The sequence below is a fragment of the Capra hircus genome, chromosome 26, assembly GCF_001704415.2.
Source record: "Capra hircus breed San Clemente chromosome 26, ASM170441v1, whole genome shotgun sequence".
Lineage (NCBI taxonomy): Eukaryota > Metazoa > Chordata > Mammalia > Artiodactyla > Bovidae > Capra > Capra hircus.
The window spans coordinates 33833734-33852395 of NC_030833.1; the positions used below are offsets into that span (position 1 = coordinate 33833734).

General features: G+C 44.1%; 1 protein-coding gene across 2 annotated transcripts in view; it reads left to right on the forward strand.

Moving 5' to 3' along the window:
• The window catches only part of TLL2 (tolloid like 2), a 143076-nt gene that overhangs the window by 64722 nt on the left and 59692 nt on the right, over window positions 1-18662 (forward strand). For both annotated transcript variants that reach the window (XM_018041650.1, XM_018041651.1), the window contains exons 3-4: window positions 1009-1086; window positions 17443-17598. In XM_018041650.1, coding sequence (XP_017897139.1) covers window positions 1009-1086; window positions 17443-17598 — 234 coding nt within the window. The remainder of the gene's footprint in view (window positions 1-1008; window positions 1087-17442; window positions 17599-18662) is intronic.

Genomic DNA, 18662 nt, shown 5'->3' on the forward strand with positions numbered 1-18662 from the left:
CCTTTATTTTCTTACCTACCATGTATCGTCCAGCCGCCCATTTGGAACTGATGCACCATCTGTCTTGTTCACTGGTGGATCCCTGCTCCCTGTGGCTGTACCTGGTTCACAGTAGGTCTAATAGTGGACAGTGATAAACCATCTTCCTGATGGGTCAGGTGGGAAGCTTGTTTCTAGATGATACTAGCAAATGAGATTGTGCATCACTGCTCTTGATTGAGGCTGTGTATGCGGAGTCTGATTTATAAAGTAAACAGGGAAGTCTCTAAAAGGAGACTCATCCCAAAGAGGAAGCCAGGTTACCTAAGTTTAAGCTGAGGCAGCAGCCACTGTCATATCACACAATCAGGAGCAGCGCTAGTGACGTTTCCCTGCGTCCCACACCAGGCGCTTTAGAACCAGAGAGCATCCTTTGTGTATGCTTTGGGCTTACTCAGAGAGGCGAGGGTGAAGAAGCAGACGATAGTATTCCTCTGTTCACTTTGTATATTTCACTCCAAGTACCCTGAACTGATTGAGGAAAGGCTACTTTATTAATAATTTGTGAACTATGTGCATGGTTATAAGAAAGCAAGTTCTTTTTAGCTTCAGCATTGAGAACAGCCCCCCACACGTGGTAGGAGCCTGGATATCCTTTGTTAAACAAATCTTTGGGGACGTCCCTGGTGGTCTTGTGGTTAAGAATTCGCCTTGTAATGCATGAGTCAGGGAACTAAGATCCCCACATGCCACGCAGCAACTAAGCCTAAGCACTCCAGAGCCCTTGCACCACACCTAGAGAGTCCATGCACCACAATGAAAGATCCCACACGACTCGAAGAAGACCAGAAGCATCTGAATGAATAAATATTTAAAAGATAAACAAACCAAAAAAACCCCCCACAAACCTTTACTGATCCACTGGTGATTCTGCTCATTACCCAGGTGACCAGGTTTGTCCCCTCATTTCATGGTGCTGATGCGAAGAAGGCTAGTATGTCCTCACGTGTCTCTTCTTTGTTCCTTTAGGTGGGCTTGGAGAGCAGCCATCTGGGAGCTGGCCAAATGCTACAGCCACGAATGCCAGCAGCGAGGAAGCCAGAGAGGGTAATGTGAGACCCCACCAGGCCTGGGGGTACTTTTTTCTTTCAGTTGTTGTAAATTTCACGTAAGATTTTTAGGCATTTGAGTGTGTCCCATTTCGTGGCGTTAGTTACCTATGCAGTGCTGTGCCACCGTCACCACTCTCGAGCCCTTGTCGCTCCCTGTATCTCTCCTGCCTCCCTGATGCCAGCTTTGGGAGCCTCATGTGTGTTGGTAGCTCTGCCATGTCTGACCCTTTGTGACCCCACGGACTGTAGCCTGCCAGCCTCCTCTGTCCATGGAATTCTCCAGGCCAGAATACTGGAGTGGGTAGCCATTCCCTTCTCCAGGGGATCTTCCTAACCCAGGGATCGAACCCGGGTCTCCTGCATTGCAAGTGGATTCTTTACCATCTGAGCCACCAGGGAAGCCCTTTGGGAACCTCGTCTTGTATCTTTTACTTTCAACCTTAGTGGGCTAGAAGCAGCAAAGACTGTTGGTGAGAGAGTGAGTCCTCTGGTTGAGTGAGGTGGGCCAGTTGCCAGAGAAAGGTACAACCATGGGGTTTGGTTGCTCGGGGACTGGATGACCTCCAGTTAAACCCTACAGTCTGGACTTGATTTTTCTCTCTGGTGCTTGGCTGGTGGGCTGAGGGCCCCAAGAATCAAGAGGTGGCATGATGAGGCTATGGGCACTGGGGTTCTTACAGAATGAGTGGGCCGGAGAGGCAAGGAAGGGAAATAAAGCTGGAGTGGGGGCTGGGGAGGCAGGTGTAGAGTAGAGACCCCAGTGGGGGCTGGGGAGGCAGGTGTAGAGACCCCCGTGGGCTTCTCTGGGGGCGGGAGTGCTGTGGGAGTGGCTGGCTGTGGTCAGGGCCACCATCAGCAGGGGTCTGCCTGGAGGCACCACCTCCGCCTGTCTGCACATCAGCGCCCAGATGTGTGTGCGCTCTAGGAGATTCTAGCCTGGAGATTACAGGAGACACCTCACTGCAAGCATCTCACTTTGGACTAAGGTTTTCCTGTTCAGAAAGTGTGCTGGAGGAGAAAGGCTGCTGGGCTTGTGTCTGGCCTGCATCCTGCAGGAATCAGGGCTGTTGTCGAGAGTAGCATGTCTTCTATATAAAATCAACACAGAGCAAAGGGAATCATTTAAAATGCTAGAATCCTGTGTTTTAGGGACGCCTCTGTAGAGATGAAATACAAATCACTGTTTGCTTTATTTTATGTTTTTTCTTTAATGTCATTTTAGTTTACACATACACATATATATGTATAATTTCACACTAATGTATATTGTGGATTTTTTCTTTTCCCTTCCATTTGACTACCTTCTTCACTTCTTTTTTTCCCACATATTACCACTCTCTCTTTCCCAGGTAATACATGCTAATAACTTTGCATGCACCCTTCCATGTGTTTCTCCATGCACATATATTCACATATACATTGATACAGAGATACACACATATATAAATATACATATAAACCCATAAACATATACACAGATATATTTTATCACTTTGAAAAAATGGGATCATATTTGATACTTTTTTTATGCATTATGTTTTTCTCACTCATCAATACTTCATGGCAAAGCTGTCTAAGACCCTTATTATGATTTCAGTTTGTTCGTTTTTTAAATGTTGTTTATTCACTTATTTATTTTCGCCACCGCTGGCTCTTCATTGCCGCTCTCAGGTCTTCTCGAGTTGCATCAAGTGGGGGCTACTCTCCAGTTGTGCTGCGCGGGCTTCTCATTGTGATGGCTTTTCTTGTTGCAGAGCATGGGCTCTAGAGCAAGTGGGCTTCAACTGCTGTGGCCCAGGGGCTTAGTGGCCCTGCCACAAGTGAAATTCTCTGGGAGCAGGGCGCAAACCCACGCCCCTTGCACCAACAGGTGGATTCCCAACTCCTGGACCACCAAGGAAGTCCTCAACTTATTTTTGTTGTTGTTATTGTTCAGTCACTCAGTTGTGTCTGACTCTTTACGACCTCATGGTGTGCAGCACGCCAGGCTTCCCTGTCCTTCACCATCTCCGGAGCTTGCTCATGCTCATGACCATTGAGTCGGTGATGCCATCCAACCGTCTCATCCTCTGTCATCCCCTTCTCCTCCCGTCTTCAAATCTTTCCCCAGCATCAGGGTCTTTTCTAATGAGTCGGCTCTTTGCATCAGGTGGCCAAAGTATTCAAGCTTCAGCTTCAGCATCATTCCTTCTAATGAATATTCAGGATTGATTTCCTTTAGGGTTGACTGGTTTGATTCCTTGCAGTCCAAGGGACTCTTTATTCTTTAAATAGTTGCAAAATATTCCTGGCATGTATGGACCATGATTTGTTCAATCTTTCCTGTATCAGTTAATACTCACTTCAAGGTTTTGCCGTCATAAACAGTACTGCAGTACAGTTCCTGAATACAGATCCTTACAGAGTATGTCTTTAGCAGATGTTGCTAGAATGCGTTTCAAAAGGTGTAATCACATTTCCATAGCAGTTCATAAGTGTGTTCCTTTCATCATATCCTCCCTGGCACTAGGTATTATCAGTGTTTTCAATAAGACAAACAGTAGTTAGTATTCAGTTCAGTTCAGTTGCTCAGTTGTGTCCAACTCTTTGCAACCCATGGACCACAGCACACCAGGCCTCCCTGTCCATCACCAACTCCCGGAGTTTACCCAAACTCATGTCCATTGAGTCGGTGATGCCATCCAACCATCTCATCCTCTGTTGTCCCCTTCTCCTCCTGCCTTCAATCTTTTCCAACATCAGGGTCTTTGCGAATGAGTCAGCTCTTTGCCTCAGGTGGCCAAAATACTGGAGTTTCAGCTTCAACATCAGTCCTTCCAATGAACACCCAGGACTGATTTCCTTTAGGATGGACTGGTTGGATCTCCTTGCAGTCCAAGGGACTCTCAAGAGTCTTCTCCAACACCACAGTTCAAAAGCATAGTAGTTATTAATACTTAATTTGTTTTTCTCTTATTCCTGGTGACTTTCAGTGTCTTTTATTCTTCACCAGTGACTTGGACGTGCACTTCTGTGAATCACCTCTTGCTGTCCTTGGGTTATTTCTCTCTTGGCTTGCTGACTCCCTCTTATCCATCTGACCTCATTTAGAGAGAGGCAGATTCTTCTCCCACTCTCCACCACCACCATTTAACAAATGTACATCTTGTTCTTAGTCACATGAAAAATCTGTATTTTTCTGCTTTGCTTGCTTGAAGGTATTTTGACTTAGGGATTTTCAGGCTCCTAGACACCTGATAAACTCAATATCACTTCATTTTGGCCACAGATGACCAGCCCTTAATGGTGAAAATGATACACAGGGTATGAGGCTGAAACCAGAGGGACTTGCCATTACTCTTTGCTGATAGCGCGGATGGTTAAGAATCTGCCTGTAATGTAGGAGACCTAGGTTTGATCTCTGGTTTGGGAAGATCCCCTGGAGAAGGGAATGGCTTACCCACTCCAGTATTCTTACCTGGAGAATTCTGTGGACCGAGAAGCCTGGCGGGCTATAGTCCTGGGGTCACAAAGGACATGACTGAGCAACTAACACTTTCACTTTTCACTTTCAGTGATGTAGACACCATACCTAATTTAAGTGATTTATTTTCGCATTAAAAACTACCCCTAAACTTAGTGATTCAAACTGTGATTCATTATCTTGCATGATTCTGTGTGCTGACTAGGCTTTGTGGTGTGGGTCTTCGGCTGACATCATTCAGCCAAAGTCGTTCACTTGACCACATTCATCTAGTAGCTGAGTTGGGTTGAGAGGTCTAGAAAAAGCTTTAGTCACCTATTTAGCACCCCAGCGTGCCTCCACATGGCTCCTGTCTCTGAGTGGACCTTTGGCACGGAGTTGTATGTGCTGTGCTTAGCCTCTAAGTCATGTCCCACTCTTTGGGACCCCATGGACTATAGCCCGTCAGGCTCCTCTGTCCGTGGGCTTCGTCAGGCAAGAATACTGGAATGGTTGCCGTGGCCTCCTCCAGAGGATCTTCTCACCCTGGGATTGAACCCAGGCCTGCCGCATTGCAGGCAGATTCTTTACCATCTGAGCCACCAGGGAAGCCCAAGAATACTGGAGTGGGTAGCCTATCCCTTCTCCAGGGGAACTTCCCAACCCAGGGATTGGACTGGGATCTTCCGCATTATAGGCAGATTCTTTACCAGCTGAGCTACTAGGGAAGCCCTAACTTAGGTGGTCTAACTAAGTTGTTAACTTAGTTGTCTAACTAAGAGTTTTTACAGATGGCAGCTGGCTTCCCAGAGAAAGGAAGCAGAAGCCACCAGTCCACTTAAGCCTGGGACTCAGCTTCTCCACATTGTATTGGTCAAAAAAAGCCGAAGGGCCATCTCAGCCTCAAGAAGAAGAAAATAGGTTCCAGTCCTTAGTGTGAGAAATGGTGTGAGCTTATAGGAATGAGAGCTATGGCCATATTTAGAGACCATCTACTGTCTTCCCTCACTGTATCTTGTCTGCTCACCAGCAATAGTTATTGTCAGGATTTTTAGTATTTGCTAGTTTGTTAGGTATAAAATGACCCAACCAAATAAACTTGAACAGTCAGGCACACTTGGGTTTGCATCCCAGCTCAGCCGCTTTGTAGCTACGACCTTGGATAAGTTATCCAGTTAACCTCATCTAAGGTTTGGCAAGGATTAGAAACAATATTTATGCAAAGCACATAGCCATGTGTCTGGAACATAAGAGGGACTCAATGAGCGTAGCCCTTCCACTTCTTTCTCTCCACCTTCACTTCCAAGAATTATATGATTCAACACTGGAAGTGAGTCGTCCACCTCTGGACTGGGATTTCACAGCTGCTCAGCAGCTGCACAGAAACACAATTAAAGAGGACAGGAAGGAATAAAGCTGCCGCAACCCATTAAAATTCTGCCTCTGGTTGGGTTTTACGCGGTATTCACATTGTGATGAGAGATCTTCTTGGGTGCTTTAAGGAGGATGACAGCACTGCCCCACCCATGCCCCACGCCCCTGCAGCTGGCTGCATCCACAGTCTGCAGCCCCTCAGATGACCCTGATGTGTTTGGAGAGGACAATGTCAAGGTTAGGCCAATCCTTCCAGTCTGAATCCCTCCAGTATTACCACAGCAGACGAGTAAATCTTTGAGCATCCAGGGCGAGCCGGAGGAGGAAGGAGACCCCCAGGGTGAGGTGAGGATGGTCCCTTCTAGCTTGTTCCTCTAGCCCTCCCATCTGTCCCTCCAGGACACTGTCAGGCACCAAACTGGGTGGACGACGTACCTCTTGTTTTGTTTGAATTAAAGATAAGATAAGTTGTGTCAATCTCAGATTCCCCTTTAATCACAACCGGCCCCCCCTTCTGCCACCCCCCAGAAAAAGAGACCGCCCAAGCAGGATAAAGGATCTGAAGGGAGCCTCTGGCTGGCCGGCTACAGCAGCAGGTTTATTTCCTGGCATTATGTGGCTCCCCTCAGCCTTGACGGCGGGGATTTGTGCTTCCAGCTTTGGGGAGTGCCGGGGGTCTTGGGGAACTACTCACTCGGCACCCCCCTGGCAGACCCTTTGGTCTGAGAGCCTTCCTTCTCTGGAGATGAGAGCTCAGCATGCATTTGGGGGCTGATAATGGGATTAATGAAATGAAGTGTGTAACTGTTCCTCAAATGAAGCTGTGACTATTTTGATAGAGGCTGATTTCCAGAACCATGTTCATAAAAGAGAAGGGACTTTTCCCTTTCTGTAGCAGTCCCTTAAGGGCTTTGGTCTGAACAACCTGATTCGGTTGTCCCAGAGAATAAGGATCCCTCAAACTTGGGCACAGAGCATCCAGACCCCTGAATGTCACTCGGGTCAGCATATCTGGGTGTAAACTGAACCTGACTTTGGACATTCTTTCTAGCCTATCCCCAGGTGCGAACTTGATGGTGATGATTGCAGCTCATGTTGAGCTCTTACTGTAGCAGGCGTTTTCTGTTCACCGCCTGGCTCCACGCCCATGACACCAGCACACAGCAGGCAGGAGGGCTCAGGGGACGGTGTGGCTCTTCTAAAGCAACACAGGTAGTGAATGGCAGCATTTATCTTCAGCCTATTGGACCCCAGGCCTCTTGCTCTTAATCTCTGGGCTACCTCATTGATTCTCAAGCTTCTTTTTGTGTCCGAATCACCTGGGGAGCTTGAAAAAGCACAGACATCTTGACAGTCCTCTAGGTTAATTGAGTCCCAGTTTCCCAATCTCAAGGCAGGGGTGCAGACACCAGAATTTTTAAAAAGCTCCTTGATCAAACCATTGTGCAGAATAAGCCACAGTCTCCGCTTTCACCCAGCCTTTCAGAATCACCGCAGGCAAGTTATGAGTTTGCCCATCACCCGCGAGGTGAGGGTTATGCAGATGGCTGGACCATCAGGGTGTTTACTTCCAGTGTGGGAGGGACGGGTTGACTAATCGAAAATCTACAGTTCCTCAGTTGAGAAGTCTGGGTCAGGCCTGGTTCTGTTTGTGACGTGACTGTGCCTTCAGCTGGAAATGGAACATTGAATAGCTAGAGCCGCTCTGCTTTTTCAGAGAGGAGAGGGTACACTCCCAGAGCCAGGGAATTTAAATGGACTTTATCCCCCAGCCCACCCCACCCTCAGCGTGTTAAATCCTTTCAGACACCCCTGTGCTCCTCTTCAAATGCAGGATTCTTGGACCATAATAAATAATTACATTCTTCTATTTGGACTCCGATTCCAGATAGTAGTAATCCAAGAAAATCCAATAATGACAGTTGCATTAAGATCCTTCTTCCAGGCTAAGCAGAACATCTGTTTAGACATATTTTTAATCGGCAAATGCTTCCTGTGTTGAGTCCTCAGCAAATTAAATTTCTCACTGGACCGAGCGGGAAGCTGTCATTCAATAACCCATCTCTGGAAATTACACTCCAGCCTCTTTCCAGGTGCACTTAAGATTTTCCCATGCTGACTCGGCTGCACACAGGCCCTTATAACACCAGGTCACAAGTATGGATAAGCGCAGCTTCTCTGAGAAACATTGGATTCCTTAGTGTTAGTCCCTCAAACAGAAAAGTATTTTTGCCCGTTCTCCAAGGGGGAGTTGGCGGCAGAGGAAAATTTAAGAGACTTGTTGAAAACCATATGGGAAATGAATAACAAACTTCCACTTGCTACATCACTGCCTGTGATTACTTAAGACAGGATGATTCTCAGGATTTAAACATTAAGGACTTCAGGGCTGCCAACATTTTGGAGAGGTTTCCGCCGCAGAATTGTTTGGACTGTTGGTTGTTTATTTTTAGAATAACTCATCCATTCTTTAATTAATTAATTGAAAACCTAAAAGCACCCCATGCTTACCACCAGCCAGACACTGTGCTGGGTGTGAATAGAGTGGTAAATGAGCCAGCCACAGTCCCTGCCCCCACAGAGCTTCCAGTCTACAGGGGCAACTTACATTTGAAGCTTTCCCAATGGCTCAGCGGGAAAGAATCAGCCTGAAATGCAGGAGACGTGGGTCTGATCCCTGGGTCTGGAAGATCTCCTAAGGAGGAAAGGGCCATCACTCCAGTATTCTTGCTGGGAAAATCCCATTGACAGAGGAGCCTGGTGGGCTGTAGTCCACAGGGTTGCAAAGAGTCAGACACAGCTGAGCACACAAACATGTGGAATCTGGATGCAATCTGTAGTCCTGGGCTGGGATAGCAAGTTAAAATGTCTGTAGAGGCCAAGCAGGTAATGTCAGTGGGTGAAGTGGCTGGATGGAACCGTGTGAAGTGGGAGATAGATTCTAACAACCAGGAAAACATGTGCCTTGACTGTGAGGAGCAGATGCTACTTAACTGCTGTGGCTGCAGATGATAGAAGATGAACCACTGTTGCCACATCTATTCTTTTTTGAAGAAAAACTAGAAAATTGGGATTTTTATGTGAAAGTCCTTGATTTTTAAAAGTTGGCTTCTCAAGTGAGATTTAAGAGAAAACAAAACAAAGTGTGGTCCAAAAGCATCCAGGCCAAAGAAAACACATCTGTGGGCTGGGTTTATCCCAAGAGCTGCAAGTGTGTGACTCCCAATCTAGAAATTCTAGCAGTAAAGCAATTATGTTCAGGCTGAAAAATGTGTTACATGCCAACTTTCTGATTCTAGTGACTGAACTGGCATGGGCCTCTTTTACAAACAGAGAACTAGTAGGAAAAAAAATAAAATCTTCCCCTTACCCCAAATTAAAAATACAGAGTTACACTCAAAGAAAAGAAAGGGAGATTGTCATGATCAGGAAGGAATAGCTATTTGCTTTTAATGATGGATACCTAAGGCTAACTACACTTAGATACAGAGGGCTGATGGTATATAATTACAGTACTAAGACAGTGTTATATCAGCAGAGGGATAAGCAATGGACCAGAATAGAGAATGCAGCAATAAACCCAACTGCTGTATGACCCAGAAGTTCCGCTCTTCAGTATTTATTACAGAGAAGTAAAAATCTTCGTGCAAATACCTGTACGTTAATGTTCATAACAGCTTTCTTTGTAAGAGCTGGAAACAACTCATGCGTCCTTCAGTAAGTGAATGATTAAACAAACCGTGGTGCATACATACCATGAAGTACTACTACTCAGCAATAAAAAGGAACTGTTGATACAGGCAACAACTTGAATGAATCTCCAGGGAATGGCGCTGAGTGAGAAAAGCCAATTCGCAAAGGTTATACACTGTAAGATTCCATTTAAATAATGCTCTTCCAATGAAAACATTTTTGAAATGGAGAACAGATTAGTGCTTGAGAGTTTAGGCACGGGTTGGGAGGGAGGGGGAAGGAAGTTGGATGTGACTGTAAAATGGCAGCATGAGAGATCCTTATGGTGATGGCACTATTTAGTATCATGGATGTGATGGTGGATACACAAACCTGTACACGTAATAAATTGTGTAGAACTGTACACACACACACATGAGTATGTATAACGCTGGGGAAATCTGAATGAGATCCCCTGAGTAGATGTCCATATCCCAGTTGTGATATTGTACTATAGTTTTATAAAATGTTGGGGGAAACCGTCAGTTCAGTTCAGTTCAGTCGCTCAGTCGTGTCCGACTCTTTGCGACCCCGTGAATCGCAGCACACCAGGCCTCCCTGTCCATCACCAACTCCCGGAGTTCACTCAGACTCACGGCCATCAAGTCAGTGATGCCATCCAGCCATCTCATCCTCTGTGGTCCCCTTCTCCTCCTGCCCCCAATCCCTCCCAGCATCAGTCTTTTCCAATGAGTCAGCTCTTTGCATGAGGTGGCCACAGTACTAGAGTTTCAGCTTTAGCATCATTCCTTCCAAAGAAATCCCAGGGCTGATCTCCTTCAGAATGGACTGGTTGGATCTCCTTGCAGTCCAAGGGACACTGTCAAAGGTACACAAAATCTGTCTGTATTATTTCTTGCAACTGCATATGGATCTACAATTATTTCCAAAAAATTTTCAATTTACAAAAACTATTTCATATACTTCACGGTAAAGAAACTTCTGGCAATGCAGGAGATGTAAGAGATGTGGGTTTGATCCCTAGGTCAGGAAGATTCCCTTCTTGCCTGGAGAATCCCATGGACAGAGGAGCCTGGTGGGCTACAGTCTACAGGGTAACAAAGAATCGGACATGACTGGAGTGGCTTAGCACACATTTCATATGCAACAAAAAGAATATTGAACCTCAATAGTATGACCATTGCAAAGCTTGTTTCATTGTTTGTGGTGGAAAATGTATTGCTCACAGAAAACACCTGTTGAATGAATCATTTAAAGCAAAAAACATAATTACACAAAAAGATTGAAAGTAAGTGATGAAGGAAAACTATATGAGGCAAACACTAATCAAAATAAAACTAACATAGCAATATTAATATCAGTCAAAATAATCTTTATTATGGATGGACATTATTACAGATAAAGAGGATATTTATTGATAAAAGACACAGTTTAGCTGGAACATTTAACGATCCTTACTTTGTATTACTTAACCAACATAGCCTTGAAAAATATAAAGGAAAAATTAAAAATAAAGATGACATTCACAATCTTAGTTCTCAAGATTGTTTAAAGCACTTTTCTTGATAGCAGATATACCAAGAGGTCAAAAATATTTGTAAGGAGAATATTTGAACAACATATGTAGCACTCTTCAACCATCAGTTTTGGAAACTGACACACTTTATTTCAAGGATATATGAAACATTTATAAAAAGCGATCACGTTGTTGTTCAGTCATTCAGTCACGTCCGACTCTTTGCAACCCCATGGACTGCAGCACGCCAGGCTTCCCTGTCCATTACCAACTCTCGGAGCTTGCTCAAACTCTCGTCCATTGAGTCAGTGATGCCATCCAACTACCTCAGCCTCTGTCATCCCTCCCCCTTCTCCTTCTGCCCTCGATCTTTCCCAGCATCCGTCTTTTCCAATGAGTCAGTTCTTTGCATCAGGTGGCCAAAGTATTGGATCTTCAACTTTAGCATCAGTCCTTCAAATGGATGTTTAGGATTGATTTCCTTTAGGATTGACTGGTTTGATCTCCTTGCAGTTCAAGGGACCCTCAAGAGTTTTCTCCAGCATCACAGTTCAAAAGCATTTGGTAATCAGCCTTCTTTATGGTTCAACTCTCACATTCATACATGACTACTGGAAAAACCATAGCTTTGACTATGTGGACCTTTGTTAGTGAAGTAATGTCTCTGCTTTTTAATATGCTGTCTAGGTTTATCATAGCTTTTCTTCCAAGAAGCAAGCATATTTTAATTTCATGGCTGCAGTCACCACCTGCAGTGATTTTGGAGCCCAAGAAAATAAAGTCTGTCCCTGTTTCCATAAAGCAAGGCTCAAGACACCAAAGAATTGATATGTTGACGCACAGGCCAGCATCCATGGCCAGAAGGCCAAATCTAGCCTGCCATCTGTTTTTGGAAATTCAGCGTTACTGGAACACAGCCATACCCACTCATTTACGCCTATGGCTGATTTCACACTACAGTAGCAGAGTTAGGTAGTTGCAACAGAGAATATATTAACCTCAAAATGTAAAAATATTTATTATATGGCTTTTTACAGAAAAAGTTTACTGACCCCTGCCTTGAAGAATAAGTCCTTGGAACACAAAGCAATGTTGGAGATCAATAACACACTCACACACACAGAGACAAATATTTTAGATATTAACAATCACACCTCTAAATAATTCAAGAATCAAAGAAGAAAGTCCAAATGGAACTTACAAAATGTATCAAGGTCTAGCATTGAAAGGTACATGTCAGACTTCCCTGGTAGTCCAGTGGTTGAGACTTCACCCTCCAATGCAGGGAGTGCAGGTTTGATCCCTGGTCAGGGGGTTAAGATACCACATACCTCCAGGCCAAAAAAAAAAAAAAAACAAAGCATAAAACAGAAGCAACATTGTAACAAATTCAGTGAGAAAGGTTTTTTAAAGAATTGTACATGTCAAAAGACGGCATGTAGATAAAAAGGAACTCAGTGAAATTTCCGTGTTAAAATGGTAATATTAGAATAGAACAACAATTGAAAATTACCGTGCCAAACACTTAACTCAAGAAGCTGGAAAAGCATGGCCAGTTGATTTTTTACAGGTTGTCAAGACAATCCCGTGGAGGGAAAACTAGTCTTTTCACCAAATGGTGCTAGTACAACCAGATATTGCATACAGAAGAATGAAATTAGACCCCTACCTCACACTATACACAAAAATCAATTAAAAATGTTTGAAGATCTAAATACAAGGGATAAAACTATAGAACTCTAAACGAAAATATGGATGTGAATTGCTATGAGGCTGGATTATGCTGCACCTTGGAATATCATGGCCTCGATGTCTCGTGGCTCCAGACTACTGCAATAAAGTGAGTTGCACACATTTTTTGGTTTCCTGCTGCATATAAAAGTTATGTCTATACTATAGTCTATTAAGTTTGCAGAAGCATTACCTCTGAAAATAATTTTACATAATTTTAAGATACTGCTAAAAAATGCTAACCATCATCTGACAACTCAGGGCTACCACAAACCTTCCATTTGTAAAACACACTCAATAAAGTGAAGCACAATTAAACAAGGTATGCTTGTAATTTATTATGTATGACAGAAAAAGCAACAAAAGGAAAAAATAAATAAATTGGACTGCATCAACGTTAAAAACTGATGTGCTTCAAAGGATACTGTCATAAACATGAGAAGACAACCTACAAAATAGGAAAAAATATTCGAATTTATCTGATAAGGATATGGTCTCCAGAATATGCAAAGAGTAACTGTAATGCCCACAATGACAAAAGACAACCCAGTTGAGAAATGGACAAAGGATTTGAATAGACATTTCTCCAAAGAAGATATGTTGTTGTTGTTTAGTTGGTAAGTCATGTCTGACTTTTTTGACCCCATGGACTGTAGCCTGCCAGGCTCCTCTGTCCATGGGATTTCCCAGGCAAGAATACTAAAGTGGGTTACCGTTTCCTTTTCCAGAGGATCTTCCCAACCTAGGGATTGAACACGAGTCTCTTGCATTAGAAAGCAGATTCTTTACCACTGAGCCACCAGGGAAGACCCCAGAGAGGATATACAAATAACTAATAAGCACACAAAGATATATTCAACATCATTAGTCATTCAGTTCAGTTCAGTTGTTCAGTCGTGTCCGACTCTTTGCGACCCCATGAATCACAGCACGCCAGGCCTCCCTGTCCATCACGAACTCCCGGAGTTCACTCAGACTCACGTCCATCGAGTCAGTGATGCCATCCAGCCATCTCATCCTCTGTTGTCCCCTTTTCCTCCTGCCCCCAATCCCTCCCAGCATCAGAGTCTTTTCCAATGAGTCAACTCTTCTCATGAGGTAGCCAAAGTACTGGAGTTTCAGCTTTAGCATCATTCCTTCCAAAGAAATCCCAGGGAAATGTAAATCAGAACTACACTGAGATGCCACTGCACAGCCTTAGGATAGCTATAATAAAAAAGATTGATGTTGACAAGGATATGGAGATACTGGAACCCTGATACTTTGCTGGTGGAAATATAAATAGTGCAGCTCCTTTGGAAAACAGTCTGGTAGTTCTCTAAAAGGTTAAACATAGAGTTATTATGTGCATTGGGATGCTTCCACTCTTTGGCATATAACAAAAAGAACTGAAAAATATATGTCCACACAAAAATGTGTACATTAATGTTCAGACCAGCATTATTCATAATAGCCAAAAAAGTGGAAACAACTCAAATATCCACCAACTAAAGGACAGGTAAATAAAATGTGGTGTACCTACACAGCGGATTATTATTTAGCCATAAAATGTAGTGAAGTTCTAACACATGCTACAACACGAATGAACCTTGAAAACATGCTGAGTGAAAAAGGCTAGACACAAAAGGCCACATATTGCATGATTCCATTTATATGAAATGTCTAGAACAGGCAAATCCATAGAAACAGAAAGTAGATTACTGGTTGCCAAGGGCTGGAGGGATTGACTCATAATGGATACTAGGTTTCTTTTGGTGGTGATCAAAATGTGGAAAAGCTAGTGGAGGTGATGGAATTCCAGTTGAGCTCTTTCAAATCCTGAAAGATGATGCTGTGACAGTGTTGCACTCAATATGCCAGCACATTTGGAAAACTCAGCAGTGGCCACAGGACTGGAAAAGGTCCGTTTTCATTCCAATCCTAAAGAAAGGCAATGCCAAAGAATGCTCAAACTACCGCACAATTGCACTCATCTCACACACTAGTAAAGTAATGCTCAAAATTCTCCAAGCCAGGCTTCAGCAATACATGAACCGTGAACTTCCAGATATTCAAGCTGGTTTTAGAAAAGGCAGAGGAACCAGAGATCAAATTACCAACATCCGCTGGATCACGGAAAAAGCAAGAGAGTTCCAGAAAAACATCTATTTCTGCTTTCTTGACTATGCCAAAGCCTTTGACTGTGTGGATCACAATAAACTGTGGAAAATTCTGAAAGAGGTGGGAATACCAGATCTCCTGACCTGCCTCTTGGGAAATCTGTATGCAGGTCAGGAAGCAACTGTTAGAACTGGACATGGAACAACAGACTGGTTCCAAATAGGAAAAGGAATACGTCAAGGCTGTCTATTGTCACCCTGCTTATTTAACTTCTATGCAGAGTACATCATGAGAAACGCTGGGCTGGAAGAAGCACAAGCTGGAATCAAGATTGCCAGGAGAAATATCAATAACCTCAGATATGCAGATGACACCACCCTTATGGCAGAACGTGAAGAGGAGATAAAAAGCCTCTTGATGAAAGTGAAAGAGGAGAGTGAAAAAGTTGGCTTAAAGCTCAGCATTCAGAAAATGAAGATCATGGCATCTGGTCCCATCACTTCATGGGAAATAGATGTGGAAACAGTTTCAGACTTTATTTTTGGGGGGCTCCAAAATCACTGCAGATGGTGACTGCAGCCATGAAATTCAAAGATGCTTACTCCTTGGAAGAAAAGTTATGACCAACCTAGATAGCATATTCAAAAGCAGAGACATTACTTTGCCGACTAAGGTCCGTCTAGTCAAGGCTATGGTTTTTCGGGTGGTCATGTATGGATGTGAGAGTTGGACTGTGAAGAAAGCTGAGCACTGAAGAATTGATGCTTTTAAGCTGTGGTGTTGGAGAGGACTCTTGAGAGTCCCTTGGACTGCAAGGAGATCCAACCAGTCCATTCGGAAGGAGATCAACCCTGGGATTTCTTTGGAGGGAATGATGCTAAAGCTGAAACTCCAGTACTTTGGCCACCTCATGCGAAGAGATGACTCATTGGAAGAGACTGATGCTGGGAGAGATTGGGAGCAGGAGGAGAAGGGGACGACAGAGGATGAGATGGCTGGATGGCATCACTGACTCGATGGACGTGCGTCTAAGTGAACTCCGGGAGCTGGTGGTGGATAGGGAGGCCTGGCGTGCTGCGATTCATGGGGTGGCAAAGAGTCAGACACGACTGAGCGACTGAACTGAGCTGAACTGATAGAGGTGATGGTTGCACAAGTTTGTGAATATACAAAACCAGTAAATTGTACACTTTAAAGTGGTGGTTATTATGATGTATCAACTGTATCTCAATTTTTTTAAAAAAGAGAGAAAAGAAGCTAGAAAGGAAACATCAGAATAAAATAAGTGAAAATAGATGTATGTAAATAAATAAAATTAATGAAATAATGAAAATGAAAAGAATAAACAAAACCAAACTTTTAGGGGAAAAAATATAAAAACGAAAGAGAAAATGCCCCAAAGTGAGCTTAGTGAGTATGAGCAAGTAGATTGAAAACAAAACCTTAAACTGTCTGAATGATGAATGAAACAAATGTGGATTCAATTATTCAGTTGCCTCAAGATTAAGCGATTCTACCCACCCATCTGTCTCTACTGTTCCTAGGGATCATAACTTGAACTCAGAGCCTTAAATAGAGTCCCCATTTCTTTCCCATCATCTTCCCTCAAAGGTCCAGATATACAGACAGATCCAGAAGAGCTGGAGGATTCTGTGGGGCGCTGCATGTTACAGGGGTTTATCTTGCAAATAATTTATTTTCCCAGCATCACAGACTGGTTCACTTTATTTGTCACACTGGCCACATTATTTCCAATATTTGCAGCATTGACAATATTTGGTCAAGACAGGGGACCGATGCAGCTTGTTCTCCCCAATGTCTGTGGCTCTACTGTGAGTACACCCCCAACTTGGCTCCACTTTAAAGGGCTGTGAGTTGTCCTAGTCGCTTAATTCTGTGGCTCACAGGCTGCCCTTGAGTCCCATGGGGCTTCTTTCAAGACCTCCTACAAGCCAGACACACTTCCATCCTAGGCCTGGGACACTCACTACACTTACTCTTAAACAAATGATGATAATTTTCTCCTTCATTTCTGCTGTGCTAGGTCTTCACTGCTGTGCGGGCTTTTCTCGGGCTTTTCTCTAGTTGCGGCAAGTGGGGTCTACTCTCCACTGCAGTGCGCGGGCTTCTCATTGCAGTCGCTTCGCTCTCGTGGAGCATGCGCTCTTGGGCATGTGGGCTTCAGGAGTTTGCAGCTCCCCGGCTCTAGAGCACATGGGTTTCCTTGCTCCAAGGCACGTGGCATCTTCCTGGATCAGGGATCGACCCAGTCAGTGTCTCCGGCACCGGCTGGTGAATTCTTTACCACTGAGCCCCAGGGAAGCCCTACGCTTTCTCTTGCTCCACTCAGGTTTAAAACCCTGAACAGATCCAATATCCCCTTGAGAATACATGTTCTGAATTTCTCCTTTTGTGGATTCATGGGTGATATAATCTTCACTATATGCCCAGGAGGAATTAAAAGCAAAGTAAATGGCAGCCCAACTCTCTTGCAGATGGAAAGGAGAACGCCCTGCTTCCACAGAGCCCCGGGACCTTGCATGCTGGAGCTGAGACCTTCTTTCCCCGGGTCCGAAGAGCCACAACCTCAAGGACAGAGAGGATATGGCCGGGAGGGGTCATCCCGTACGTCATTGGCGGGAACTTCACTGGTCAGTAGCTCCAGATGAGGCTTGCTTGGGGCTGGGGGCTTTGTCTTCCCTGGTGGGCAAAGTCCTCCCTGCAAGGACTCAGGTGGGATGGAACAGATGCTGGGGTCATAGCAGTCGCCGTGCTTCAAGCTTCCTCATGACCACCGGCTCTCATGCAGTCAGCCTGGGGAAACTGCAGTCTCATTTGCGGCTATGTCCTCAGAGGTGGTCACCTGGTCCCTGAGGCATTATCCCAGAGCCTCCAGTAAGATGCCACTCTGCCCCTCAAGGAGTCCCCAGTTCTAATAAGAGAGAGAAAGAGATGTGTGTTCTTAAAGAACTAAAATGTAGGAGTTGTAATCAGCTACTAATTTTGTTCCTTGGTATCTTTTTTGTTTTTGTTTTCTTTTTTTTTTTTGGCCTTGCCACGCGGCTCGTGGGGTCTTAGTTCCCTGACCAGGGATCAAACCCATATCCAGTGCCGTGACCGCCCAGAGTCTTAACCATTGGACTGCCAGGGAAGGCCCTGTTTCTTGGCATCTTAACCATGTTCTTTCAGATCCGGTGTGCTTATCTTGCCAAAGCTTTGTATAACTTTCATCAGAAATTAACTAATTTTATAGAGAAAACTTTCTTTACAAAGAGATTTTTTATTCTATAATTAGTAGGATTGCTGTTTTGGTGAATCATTGTTCTATAAACAATTTTAACTTAAAGTGTCAAGATGGCTCCCCCAAAATGGACAGCTAAGTTACTCTTTATTCTGTATATATGTTTTGGGGGCCAATGAAATGATGCTACACCCACGTCTTCTAGATCATCATGGAACCTTCTAGTGGTTTGTTGGTTTTCTGCAACAAAGTCATTCCAGAATTCAGATCCCATCCGCAACCTTCCTGTATACTTCCCAAACAACTCTTTCTTTCTAGATCCTTCTCATTCCTTCTACCAAAATCAAAATACAGATGTCTTATGTATTGCAGACTGATAGATTTTGAAAAGAATACTTATTGACTGGAAGAAACTATCAGCCTAGAGTTTACAATTACTTTATTCTTGCTCCCAATTTACTTGTTGCTTTATTT